This window comes from Delphinus delphis, chromosome 2 (genome assembly GCF_949987515.2).
Source record: "Delphinus delphis chromosome 2, mDelDel1.2, whole genome shotgun sequence".
Taxonomy (NCBI): domain Eukaryota; kingdom Metazoa; phylum Chordata; class Mammalia; order Artiodactyla; family Delphinidae; genus Delphinus; species Delphinus delphis.
Genome location: NC_082684.1, coordinates 131,535,589 through 131,550,512, shown reverse-complemented (window position 1 = coordinate 131,550,512; position 14,924 = coordinate 131,535,589). Strand labels below are relative to the sequence as shown.

Sequence of the window (14,924 nt, the reverse complement as noted above, 5' to 3'; positions counted from 1 at the left end):
TCTTCTCAGGGATCATAATCCTGCAGTGCTTACTGTCTAATATCTAAAAATATTCTATTCTTATCTTTTGTCCAGTTTTCTAGTTGTTTATAGCAGAAGGGCAATTCCTGTATCGGTTAATCCTTCATGAGTTCTATGATTTCATTTTGATGAAAGTAAATATTCATTCACAAGAAGTGTATGAAGTCAAAGACAGCTGGGTGCCATCTATCTCCATCACTTCTAATTTCCTCACCTGTACAATAAGAATGACAGTATTTATCTCACAGAATTGGAGGAAAAATAATGTATGTATATAAATTTTTAGTAAAGGATCTGGAGAATATAGTACTCATTACTTTTATAATACTTAACAATGTATTAGAAACATTAAAGATGACTCTTTTTGCAAATGTTAAACACAATACATGAATTTAATTTGAAAATATCCATAATTCCTGAATTTGGGGGATTTTAAGGGACATGATAGGATTGTAATTATAACTAAGTTTTCTTGTAGTAGCTATAATGTGTACTCTTCAGATTAAAGTCTGAGTTTGGTATACAGGCACCTGTAAAAGATCCAAGGTAACAAAATAAAGGACACAACAGCTTAATGGTTCTACCCTTCATAATTATGAGATTAATGCTTCCTTTTCAGATACCAAGCTCACCACGTTACCTTTTGATCAGAATTTGGCTTCCCACCTTGATCTGCTAATCAGGAGGAAATGTGATCATGAACTAAAAATTATAACAAGTCTGCCTATGACTCTTATTTCTCATTGTATATTAATAAACTTTGATACTGTTTTACAGCAGTGTTTATAGTTTATCAGTCAGCATGATATTTTTGTTCCCTGTAAATTCATCTTTGCATTTCTAAATCCATGAAGTGAAAACCCAAACTCTGGGATGTGAAGACACCACCGAGGTATAGACAGACCTGTCTGGTCAAGCAACATCTCTCTCTTTTTTTAAATAATCAAATACCATTAACCCATAGGATTGTGGTTTAAGAAGGATTTTTTTTTAATTCATGGCAGAGCTTCCATTATATATTCAATTGTCTTTCCTTTAACTTTATTAGCACCTAATAAGTTATAAGTTGTTTGGCTCTTCGATCTTGTTTTTTTTTTGTTGCTGTTTTTTTTTTAAAGAGCACTTTGACCAAGTAGCTTTTATAGAATCAAATTTTTGTCTAGGCCTACCGTGAAAATTGTCTAAAATAAAATGACATTTCTAGCCTACAGTTTGAAGAACTGTGCTTATAAATCAAACAAGATCATATCCAGTGATATGTTAGTAGATAATTTACATTCAGGTATCCTGGATTAAACAGGAGCATTGAAAAACGTGATAACATAGAAGTATAGCTATCGGCAGATAAAGAAATTTTTAGTTAACAGTGAACGACACTTCTGTGATAAAAGCATGAGGTAGAGTAAAATTATGTAAAGCACTGTTTCCTTTAAAATTTTCAGCTCTTTTTCATAAATATCTAGCAAATGAATAGAATGTTAGAGATGATTTGAGAAGAATGGGAAGAATTCGAAGAGAATTTTGTAAAGTTATTCTGGAGGTTATTTGGTTAATTGATTATGATCATATTTATTCCTAAATGCCCAGTTACAATGAAAGGAACTGGATTCCTATATACACAAAACTAAAATAAACAATCAAGAAAAAACTTACAATTCCATTGAGTTAAATGTTGATGGCAGTAGCATGAGGTTTAAATATATAGGGAGAAATATACATCATTATGTTAACAGTGACCATATCTGGGCAGTCAATTTTCTGATGCTTTTCTCCTCACACTGAAAATAATAAATTACTCTTTGGGATATGCACTATCCAGAGATACAAGGATGAAAAACAAAAGCACTTGACATTTTTTCCCCATCTTTGGTACTTCCATCCAAAATGGCCATTATAGTATAGCTTTTTAGTCACATGAATCATATCCCATTCAGGTATCTTGCAGATCACTTTGACCTTACAATGTCAATCTGAACAAAACAAATTCCTCTTTGTTAAAAATAAAAGGAAAAAAAGGTAAAACAGGAAACAACCTGAAACTGGGCACTGATGCTGGGAGGTTTCTTCTTCTTGTGCAAATGAAGAAGAGACTTGGTAATGCGATCCTGTAGGGTCAGTCTTGTCAGGTGCTTTAAAGACTTTACTTCTAGCAAGTGCTGAAAAGCAGGGGAAAAAAATCAAATTCTTCATATAAATTAATCTAAGAATAGGAAAAACAAAATTGTAAGCCAGTTTTCATTATTCATGCGTATAATGACTGTGGTGAATATGAGCAATTAATATTCAATGTCCATTTTTACCCTCCTTCTGCTTTCTTACAGAAGCTTACCAGCTAAAAAGAAACTACATTTCCCAAACTCTCTTACATCTCAGGTTCTGGATGTGATTTAAGTTCATCAATTCCCACACGTGAAACTGGGAAGGTCTAACTAAGGCAGAGGCTTTGGCTACTAGCTTATTTCTTCTGGCAAACATGTACACAGAAGTACTTAAGTTTTCGGTGGTCCCAGTGCCCAGGCACTACTTTTTAAAGTGTTGTGAGGCAGAGTGCAGGGCATTTGTGTTGTCACTGCAACTCTAGTAAAAGCACCTTAGCCCTGAAGCCAACAGTTGTAGCAGCTTCTTGATTCCTGGATTACATACACCGCAGGTGGTATGAGCCTGGAAGCAGCACCAGTGATAGTGGCTTCCTCATTTCCTAGCTTTCTGAGTACAGCTGAGGTCAGTTCTGCTCCGTTGTTTTAATACTTCTGATGACTTCTGTAAGCACCTCTTTGAATAAAGTCCCTTTCTACTTAACAATATCTATGGTTGTTAGTTATCTGCAACTGAATCCCGACTCACACAGATAATAAATTAAATTCAATCCCTGGGCTATATCCCTGGGTCCTAATTATTAATCTTAAAAATAAGATATAAGTTACACATAAAGCAACTAAAGAATACAAAACAGGACACTAATAAAGTATTTTGGAGCTTTTTTTAGCTAATCATTAATCAATTTTTAAAATCCTACTAATTTATGGCTGTGAGTTTGTCAATGGAAAAAATGTATCTATACAGTTGTGCAACTGCATATGTTATTTTAAAAGTAGTAAAAGTTTTATTGTATGAGAAGCACAGAATTGAGTTACAAGTATGACAAATTAAAAGACTAAGAAATATTAATTTTGACAAGATAAACATTAAAAAATAAAAACTTCCAAGTGGCATTAAGTACAATATACATTTCAACAATTCCACCTAAGAAAAAATATTTTCAATAATGACAAAGACTTATTATCCGTATATAAGAACTGTAAAAAAAATCCTTTAAAAAATACATCCAGTGATAATAAATGAGCAGAAGACTTCAACAGGCAATTCTCAAAATATAAATGACAAGTAACATAATGACAATCAATCTCACTTTTAATCAAAGAAATACACATTTTCTTTTAAGGAGATTTTCTGCACATCAGATTGGCAAACATAGTAAAGGCTGATAAAACCCAGTATACATGAAATAGGCATATTTATGCACTGTTCTTAGGAATGCAAATCATTATAATCTTTCTGATAAACCATTTCACGTCTACATATTTATCTAAGGAGAGCTCTGAATGTTATTTCTGACAATGTACTTCAAAAAAATAGTGAAAAATTCTAAACAAAAGCAATAAGGAACTATACAGAATTTTTTTCATAAAGTATGCTTCATTCACACAACTGAATACTATACAGCTCCTAAAAATACTGTAACCTATATTTACTGACATGGAAAAATATCTGCAAATACTCTTGACCAAAAAACCCCACACAAAACAATAATATATATGTAAATATATATAGTACATGTGTATATTGAATTTTGAGAGTTTATACTTAATTTTTATTAGTATTTTTGAATTCTTACAAAAAGATTCATTGTATATTAAGAAAAAAATAATTTCATATACTGGTCAGGACTCAATTAGAAGAGTTGTGTGGTTTACCCATAAGTAAAATGAAATTATCACCGAAGCCTAAAATTATTGCCCCCCCCCCCAACATTTAAGATACTTCTGATAAAAAGACCTCGGAAATGGTTGCATTTTATAAACCATATCTAAAGCAATGGTAAAATTAAGTACTAAATGTTACTATGTGAAAAAGGGTCAGATGAACTGTGAAAAATACAAGTAACTATTTTTTTTTTAACTATTAAAAAGTCCTTCCCATCAAGGAATTTAATTAGAAAGGTAAAAACAAAAAAAATCCACATTCATTCTTATCTCAAGGTCTTTCTAACCTTTTCATTTGCTTGGAATACTCTATAGATAGACCTTTACATTGCTTGATTTTTCTTAGCATTCAACTTAAAGCTTAAATACCCAAACTTTCTCATGAAGCTATTTTCTTAAATACCCCAAAGGCAGCCCCCATCTAAATCAATAATATGTCATTTTATTTTCCTCTTTGCACATAATATCATCTAAATCATCTTTTGTTTAGTTATGTATTTTTTTCTCTTTCTCTAAAAGAATCACTATGAGAGAGCAAGGATTCTCTGACTGGACTGTTTATCTCAGCACTTCCAATGCCTGAAACAGTGTCTGGTACTGCAAACTCAATAAATATTAGTTTGGATAAATGAACGAATGGTTAGCAAGTAATGATTTTTGAACAATGTTTCCTCAGCAACTGGAGACCAGTCTCTTGTCCACTAGATCTATCAACAAATATTCAGTGATTACTACAGATTCTGTTCTAAGTGCCAGGAATACATTGCATTCAAGTACAGGGAAACAGACTATAAGGAAATTAAAAAATAAATGATAATCTGAGGGTTATTAAGATTTATGAAGAAGATAAAACAGGGCAAGGAAGAAAGGAGAGACAAGGCGGAGCAGAACAATGTGGAAGACAGGAGGCTAAGGAGGCAAGAGAGAGATAAATCCAGTCAAGGGAGAGCTTCAATAGTCCAGTATGATGTGACAAAAACCAAGAACTGAACTGTGGGCCCAAGATCTAGCAGAAAACAGATACGGAGTTAATTCCTTTCTTAGGTCTTCTGTTCATTATCTACTTTATTCCTTTCTTAATTCCATCTTCATTGTTTAGCTTATTAAGATTAGTCAGTTCATTCTTTTTTAAACAATTATTTACTGCTTGCTGTGCAAGGTGCTGTAGCCACAAAGATTAAGAAGATATTGCTCATGTTGTTAAAGACAACTAAAATGCACAATAAACTTACCTTCAACGTTTGAGCCTGAGTGACTACAAAAATTCAGTAGGGGAGTGACAAACCAAAATAGCTTTGGGGATCAAGTCTGAGAGATGAGCAGGGTGTCAAAGTAGAAATGTACAACAAGGGAACTGTCAGTAAAAGATTGAAAATTCAAAGGTAGATCATATTAGAAAGGTATATTTAATAGAAGTGATGGTTTCAAGGTATGAGAGGGAAAGTACTCTCTAGGAGAGAAATGGAAAGAACTATCAAAACAGAATTATATTAACAGAAGGCTAAGGGCTGTTGGATTATATGTGTTGAATATTTGCCTGTGTTTATTCAGAACTGTAATAAAAATAAAGCATTCTAAATCCTACCTATATCAATAAAATGAGGTGCCCTTAATACAGGTGACTGAATCTTATTTCCAGTAGCGATAAAAGTTGTAGGGATGCGTACAATAATGATTCATACTCAAGGTAAGAAAGTGGCTGCAGATTTCACAAAAGAGCAAAAGGGAAAAGAAGTTCAGGTTATCTACACTTCTGTTGCTTCCTTCCACATCACATAAATCTAACTTAACGCAACCAAAATATCTTAATCAGCAAATGACCATAGTCAATGAGGATATAGGATCTGTCACTTTAATTTTTTTTTTTTTGCGGTACGCGGGCCTCTCACTGTTGTGGCCTCTCCCGTTGAGGAGCACGGGCTCCGGACGCACAGGCTCAGCGGCCATGGCTCATGGGCCCAGCCGCTCTGCGGCATGTGGGATCTTCCCGGACCAGGGCACGAACCCGTGTCCCCTGCATCGGCAGGCGGACTCTCAACCACTGCGCCACCAGGGAAGCCCGCCACTTTAATTTTATTAATATATACTTGTTTTGCCTTGGTTTGAAATGGACTGAAAGAAACAAGCAAAACACAAACACTCATTAAGCATAATTAGAAAAAATAAGGCATATTTAAAGAAGGGTAGGAAAGTAAGATGAAGAGTGAGGTTACTAAACAAAGCACACATCATGCCTACATGTATGTACACAGATGAGCCACAGCTTCAGCTCTAACATTCTGGCAGCAAATATGAAGAAAATACTTATTATTTACTGAATACTAATCATGCACATACCAAATATATATCTCTCATCCTAACATATATTATCCTCCGCATTACAAATGAAGAGACAGAGGTTAAGACAAGTTCGAGAACCAACTCCAAAAATCAAAGAGCAGGGACTTCCCTGGTGGCACAGTGGTTAAGAATCCCCCTGCCAATGCAGGGGACACGGGTTCGTGTTCTGGTCCAGGAAGATCCCACATGCCGCAGAGCAACTAAGCCCATGCGCCATAACTAATTAAGCCCGCGTACCACTACTACTGAGGCCTGCGCGCCTAGAGCCCATGCTCTGCAACAAGAGGAGCCACCTCAATGAGAAGCCCATGCACCACCGCAGCTAAGAGTAGCCCCCGCTTGCTGCAACTAGAGAAAGCCCACACACAGCAGCAAAGACCCAACGCAGCCAAAAAATAATTAATTTTTTAAAAAATCAAAGAGCAGGTAACAGATCCATCATTTGAATGTAGGTCAGTTTGACTCCAAGGTCTATATTCTCACAGACTATGTTGCCTCTCTAATATTAAATATATGTACTTGAATACACAAGACACACTAAAATAAACAAAAGATTAGCCATATTTAAATTTAAAAGATTGAGAAATAGATGGGATTCCCATGACTGATGATTGAATGGAATCGTTCACTTCAGATGTATCCAACATATTCTTGTTGTCTATCATGTAAAGTTTAAGAAGTTATAAAAGAATGTATATATATGTATAACTGAGTCACTTTGCTGTACAGCAGAAATTAACACAACATTGTAAATCAACTATACTACAATTAAAAAGAAATAATTTATCCATTTGAGGAGAGGGTAAAGAACAGCACAAACACTAGGTCCAGAGGTGGCATTCAAAATACAAAAAGGCTAGAGAGACAGTGAAGGAAAAAAGACAGACAAATGAATGATAATGAATATTTGACAATAAATGTAGTCTCCTCTCTTTCTCTCTACATAAAATTGTTTCATGTAAGACCATAATCACAAACCACTTAGGTAACTTTTCTTTGTGGCTTAAAACATATTTGTCACTACCACAAACCACATCAGCAGTACATTAAATTTTCTTTGGAAATATAAGGTGACTTAAGTAGAAGGAAAATTAAAGACAGATTCATTTTCTTCTTTCTTGAACTAGAGAATCATGACAATAAATAGCTCTTTTTCAGTTCTTTTAGAATTTTGAAATTATGCCCATTAACAAAGTTACAAACGACAGGACTCCTTCTTTGGGAGAGCACAAGAGAAAGAAAAACTCAGTAAGATTTTTCTTTCTTTAGTAAATTTAATAAATATTTTGGAATGTAGATTAGAGTAGGCAAATTACAACCCCTGGGTCAAATCCTGCCCACTGTTTTTATAAGATTTATATGGTTGCAAAAAGAATTAAATAATATATGATGGCATGTGAAAATTAAATGAAATTCAAATTTCAGTGTCCATAAATAAAGTTTTATTGGAATACAGTCACTCTCATTCAGTTACATATTGTCTACAGCTGCATTTGTGCTATGATAGCAGAGCTAAGTAATTATAACACAGACCAGAACAGATAAGCCTGCAAGCCTAACTGGACCTTTACAGAAAAACCTGGCTAACTAATGTTAACGATGATGAGAGTTAGGTAAGCATTACTTAGAAATTATTTTTAAATCAGATAAAATTCAGAATTTTATCTTAACCTGACTCAAGGAGAAATGAAAAGATCTTATGCAAAGATGCAATTACTCAACAAAAATTTACATTTATATTCAGAAGCTCTTCAAACACTAGAAAATGGGACATATCACAAATATTTACCTGAACCATTAAACTTGGCCATTTCATAACATCCAGCATTATTTCTAAAATGGTTTCAACTGAATATACACAATTAACCTCTATTTTGGGTACAAATAAGATATTTCTTTTTTTGTTTATGAAGATCATTTGCATGAATAATAAAAAAATAATTATGAAATGGGGCACTAACAGAAAAATTTTTTTCGTAATACTCACCTTTGGAAGGCCAGGCTTGGATTTGAAATTTTTGTTTCTCCTATAGAGATAAATCATACATTAGGAAAAAAAAAAACACGGTAGAGACGAATGATTTCAAGGTCTCTACTAAAACAACAGATTATATACCCATTTCCAAGTTATAGGTCGCCTAAATGAAAACACTGTCTAATTCAACTAAGCAGTCACCTTTGGGAAGGACAGATAAGAGAAGAAAAGAGATGCCTGCTTTGTAATACAGGTACAAACACATTTAAGCCCAATGATAAGTAACATAATGTACATTCAAAGCTGAAGTTTCATTTTCTTTTGGATGTTAATAGGGCTCTGCATTCTTAAACCTAAAGAGGCATTGTTTCTGTCATTTTAAACTTAAATAGATGCCTAATTTCATGAATTTTTAAAATGTACTTTTCACTAAGACTCATGATCTTCCATTTTTAGAAATTAAAAATTCTCCTTTGCCCTTTTTTCCCTTATTCATAATTCAGTATCACACTTATATCAAATCTTTTTTATTTTTAATGACTACATACAGGGAATAAAGCCCAATGCTTATGAACATGGGCTGGGGTGTCAGGAAGACCTTGGCTTGAATCTAAGCTCTTTCACCTACTAATTCTGGAGTATAGCAAGACTTATACAAATTGAGCCTATTAACACTGTTAAGCGATGATTTAGGGATTAAGGAATCCAATTCAGTCACACTTCCAGCTAGTGGTCAAAAAATATGCTTTGGAAGTGTTTGAAATATGTTGATATAGGTAGCTAAGAACTTTTTACTTGTCTACCATGCATGGTTATATCTATGTCCTCAAACCAGTTCTAAATCAGGTAAGGAGGAATGGCAGGCTTGGGTTAAGTGTTATATATCACCATACAGGTGCCCCTTGAACAACACAGGTTTTGACTGTGCAGTTCCACTTATAAGTGGAATTTTTTTTCAACAGTTTTTTCAAAACTGTATGCTTCTTCTCTTGTTAATTGTCTTTCAAGTTACTGTACTTGATCTGAGGTTGGTTGAATCTGTGGATGTGGAATCACAGATACCGAGGAGCAGTGGATATGGAGGGCTGACTACAGGAAACACACAAATTTTTGACTGTACAGAGGGTTGGCACCTCTAACCCATGCAGTGTTGAGGGGTAAACTGTATATGGCCCCATTCACCACTTCATAAGGGATTTTCCTGCCCAATTTGTTAGGATTGCTAGAATTAAAGGAAACTGAAGTTAAAGACTAGGAATCCTAAAAAGAGCTATCAGTTTTTGCTCTCTCTGGATGTAGGGTCTGTTAAAGAGCAATAAAGAGTCATCTCCATAATAAGTATATTCAGTCTGATTCTCCTGGTGAGATGAAAACAAACACCAGCTTTATAATACAGGAGACTGTCACAGCTCTAAATTCTGACTACTTTTGAGTCTTGTTTCACTCAAAATTCTACTCATGAAAATAATGCTTCATGATCACCTCTCTTCATTTTTAGCCAGAAATTTTAAATCAGTCATAAAAAGCAATCCACATTATTGATCAATACTAACGTGAGAATTCCATGGGCTCTCTCCAAGAGTTTGCTGCTAGCTGAATTAGCGAATATCCCATCTTTATCAAGCAAGGAGGTGTTACTGGATAGTCTGCTCTGGCGAATCCCAGTTCTGCCATTCCAGGCAAAATCAAATGTTTCACTGTAAAAATTAAATAGGGTACAATGTGCTTTGTTAATTGAGACATCCCTAAAACTCTATACATTTCTTAAAAAAGTAAAATAAAACTTTAAACACTAAAGTTAAAATTTAGAAAAAATGCTAAACCAGCAGAAAATGGTTTTATCAGAGAGATTACTGATTAATTTGGCTTATCTTTTACTCTTTCAGAACAAAAAATTTCTACGGATTCTAGCACATTCACATTCAAATGTGCATGAAGGTGAGCACATCATATAGCTAATACCTTTAAATATACCACTTAACAAGCAGTAAATAATATAATGTATTAAAATATAATGTCATGGCTTTTGTCTGTGTTTGAAGCCCAAACCCTCTTTCCTTTTGAAAAAGGATATATTAGTCACTGAGTGTAACCGCTTCTTTGAGTTTCACTTCTTTTCGGAGAATACTCATGTACGTAAAACATTAATAAAAACTGTATGCTTCTTCTCCTGTTAATTGTCTTTCATTAGTTTAATTTACAGGCCCGCAGCCACTGAACCTAAGAAGGCAGATGAAAAGTTTTTTCTCCCTGACAGTTTCATACTATATAATTTGATTTATATAACATTCGCAAAATAACAAAACTACAGAAATGAAGAACAGATTAGTGGGTGCTAGAGGATAGGAAAGGGACATGGAAGAAGGATAATACAAATAAGCAGCATGAATAAATTCTTTTATGATGATGAAAGAGCTCGGTATCTTGATTGTGGAGTTGGTTACACAAATCTATACATGGGATAAAACTGCAAAAAACTACCCATACACACACACACACACACACACACACACACACAGATTTTTTTAAATGGTGAGAACTGTAGTCTAATTAATATTAATGTAACAATGTAACTTTCCTGGTTTTGATAATATACTACCAGTATATAAGATGTCATTTAAGGAAAACTGAGTGAAGGGTACATAGGACTCTATGAACTATTTTTTTCCTTTGTACTATTTTTGAAACTTCCTGCTTTTGAAAAATGGAATATAACCTTAGAATATTTATTTTCCAATTAGTTCTTTATTTAAACTCTACTACTTTTTAGATAGCCAGGACAATATCTTAAAAATCTTGTAATAGCTTTGTTCTGTCCTTCTGGTCAAGCTTCTTACTAAGAACAACAGAAGATAAAATAATAATCAAACATGCAAAACTTTATCTACAAAAATTTTCATCAATATCAAGAAAATTAGAAACAACCTAAATAAACAACAATTGGAAATAAATGAAAGAAGTTATATTATAACCACCCCCATGGAAGTCTATAAGGTCATTAAAAATCATGTGGGAGCAGCAAAGGAAACCATAAACAAGACCAAAAGAATGGGAGAAAACATTTGCAAATGAAGCAACTGACAAAGGATTAATCTCCAAAATTTACAAGCAGCCTATGCAGCTCAATAACAAAAAAACAAACAACCCAATCCAAAAATGGGCCGAAGACCTAAATAAACATTTCTCCAAAGAAGATATACAGATTGCCAACAAACACATGAAAGAATGCTCAACATCATTAATCATTAGAGAAATGCAAATCAAAACTACAATGAGATACCATCTCACACTGGTCAGAATGGCCATCATCAAAAAATCTAGAAACCATAAATGCTGGAGAGGATGTGGACAAAAGGGAACACTCTTGCACTGTTGGTGGGAATGTGAACTGGTACAGCCACTATGAAGAACAGTATGGAGGTTCCTTAAAAAACTAAAAACAGAACTACCATACGACCCAGCAATCCCACTACTGGATATATATTCTGAGAAAATCATAATTCAAAAAGAGTCATGTACCAAAATGTTCACTGCAGCTCTATTTACAATAGCCAGGAGATGGAAGCAACGTAAGTGTCCATCATCGGATGAATGGATAAAGAAGATGTGGCACATATATACAATGGAATATTACTCAGCCATAAAAAGAAACGAAATTGAGTTATTTGTAATGAGGTGGATGGACCTAGAGTCTGTCATACAGAGTGAAGTAAGTCAGAAAGAGAAAGACAAATACCTGTATGCTAACACATATATGGAATCTAAGAAAAAGAAAAAATGTCATGAAGAACCTAGGGGTAAGAGAGGAATAAAGACACAGACCTACTAGAGAAGGGACTTGAGGATACAGGGAGGGGGAAGGGTAAGCTGTGACAAAGTGAGAGAGTGGCAGGGACATATATACACTACCAAATGTAAAATAGATAGCTAGTGGGAAGCAGCCGCATAGCACAGGGAGATCAGCTCGGTGCTTTGTGACCACCTAGAGGGGTGGGATAGGAAGGGTGGGAGGGAGACGCAAGAGGGAAGAGATATGGGAACATATGTATATGTATAACTGATTCACTTTGTTATAAAGCAGAAACTAACACACCATTGTAAAGCAATTATACTCCAATAAAGATGTAAAAAAAAATTAAAAAAAAAATAAAGTAGAGAGAACTCAGGGACGGTAAAAAAAAAAAAAAGGCTCATAATATACAGTTTGAGACACAGAAATGAGAACTACTCCTAAATGGTATTAAAATTTACATTTCCATGTCAATCTGTCTTAGTTCACTTTATAAGAAAATTGTTTCAAGTCTAGGCTTGTTGAGCTTTGCTGAGATCTCAACTAGGCAAGTCAGTTTCCATATCTAATATTTCTTAAAACAATATCTTATTGACTGCTGAGGGGCTTCATATTAAATGTCTTGAAGTTGAAAATGATACTGAACTTTAAGAACCTTAAAACTTTGTATTTGTATGCATGAATGTTGCCAGTCTTTGTCTTATCTTCCCAACCAAATCATAGGGAAAGGTGTTTTGTTTAACTTTATATCCCCACAGTGTCTAACATAGTGTTACCCACACATAGTAGGTGCTGAAGAAATGTTGCTTTTATAAATTGACCCCACCTGTTTTGAGCAAGGTCTTCATATTACCCATCCCAGTGCTTCATACAAATGCTGCCCCTCTTGTCTCATTTATCCCCTTACTTTGACCTCCCTATGATTTCCATAATCTCTCCTTCATTTTTTTCTTTAATCTCTCTCTGCCACCCCTCTGCCCTGCTCCTTCCAGCCCTAAGTGGGACAAGAGGCCTTATGCAGCATCCTCATCTCAGCACGTGCTGGCCTCTGTGTTTGGTGCTGGGGGAATGAAGAAGACTAAGCCGTGGTCCCACTCACAGACTAGTAGGGGACAGAGATGAGTCTGAGATGAACAGACTAGTAGAATAGGGGACAGAGATTGTCATATATCAACAGTGACAATAAGTGTGATAAATTCTGTAATTGAGACATGTACAAAGTGATATGATAGAAAGGAAGCAACCTAAGTGTCCATCGACAGATGAATGGATAAAGAAGATGTGGCACATACATACAATGGAATATTACTCAGCCATAAAAAGAAATGAAATTGAGTTATTTGTAGTGAGGTGGATGGATCTAGAATCTGTCATACAGAGTGAAGTAAGTCAGAAAGAGAAAAATACCATATGCTAACACATATATATGAAATCTAAAAAAAAAAATGGCTCTGAAGAACCTAGAGGCAGGACAGGAATAAAGAGGCAGATGTAGAGAATGGACTTGAGCACACGGGGAGGGGGAAGGGCAAGCTGGGACAAAGTGAGAGACTGACATTGACTCTCTATTTTTACATTTGGTATTTTACACTACCAAATGTAAAATAGAGAGCTAGTGGGAAGCAGCCACATAGCACAGGGAGGGCAGCTCGGTGCTTTGTGACCACCTAGAAGGGTGGGATAGGGAGGGTGGGAGGGAGACACAAGAGGGAGGGGATATGGGGATATAAGTATACATATAGCTGATTCACTTTGCTGTACAGCAGAAACTAACAATGTAAAGCAACTATACACCAAAAAAGTTGTTTAAAAAAAAAACCATGTGGGAGAACAGTATTTAATGGCATAAAGAGCTGTCTGCATATATTATCAAATCTAAATATTGTTGCATGATACAGTTTTAAGACAATTATATTTATATACATGGAAAGAATATTTACCAAAAAAAATTTTAATGGACAAAATAGACATTTATTCAAAGAAGATATATGAATCATCAAAAAACATATACAAATCACTAATAAGCACATAAAAAGATACTGAACATCATCATTTAGGGAAATACAAATCAAAACTACAATGAGATACTACTTCATTCCCTCTAAGACAGGCAATAACAAAATGACAAGAATGTGCAGAAACTGGAACCCTTACCCATTACTACTGGGAATGTAAAATGTCCAAGCCACTCTGGAAGACAGTTTGGCAAACTCTCAAAATGTTAAACAAAATAGACAGTAACCATATAACACAGCAATTTCATTCCTAGGCATGTACTCAAAAGCACTGAAAACACGTCCACACAAAAACTTGTATATGAATGTTCACAGCAGCATTATTCATAATAGCCAAAAAGTAGAACCCAAGTGTTCATTAACTGATAAATGTGTAACCAAAATATTCATAACATGAGATGTTACTCAGCCATAAAAATTAATGAAGTACTGGTACATGTTACAACGTAGATTATTGAAAACATTATGCTAAACGAAAGAAGTCTCACATAAAAGGCCACATATTGTAGATTCCATTTATATAAAATTTCCAAAAAATATATATTTTTTCCAGAATAGGCAAATCTACAGAGACAAAAAGTAGATCATGTTTACCTACAGTGAGTGACAGTACGAGAAAAGGAAACATTCTAGTAAGTAGGAAACTTCTTTTTGAACTGACTAAAATGTTCCAAATTAGATTTTGGAATAGTTGGCCAACTCTTAAATGAATTGTATACTTTAAGTGGGTGAAATTTTGTGGTATGTAAATTATATCTCAATAAAGCTATTTAAAACAAGGCCTCAGAAATCAGCAATGC

General features: G+C 34.5%; 1 protein-coding gene across 1 annotated transcript in view; it reads right to left on the bottom strand.

Annotated features, from left to right (window-relative positions):
- MYO9A (myosin IXA) overlaps positions 1–14,924 on the bottom strand; it is a 269,941-nt gene that overhangs the window by 102,748 nt on the left and 152,269 nt on the right. Inside the window, exons 17-19 of the mRNA XM_060005673.2 lie at positions 9,873–10,016; positions 8,332–8,371; positions 2,055–2,177 (exon numbers count right to left, since the gene is read on the bottom strand). Coding sequence (XP_059861656.1) covers positions 2,055–2,177; positions 8,332–8,371; positions 9,873–10,016 — 307 coding nt within the window. The remainder of the gene's footprint in view (positions 1–2,054; positions 2,178–8,331; positions 8,372–9,872; positions 10,017–14,924) is intronic.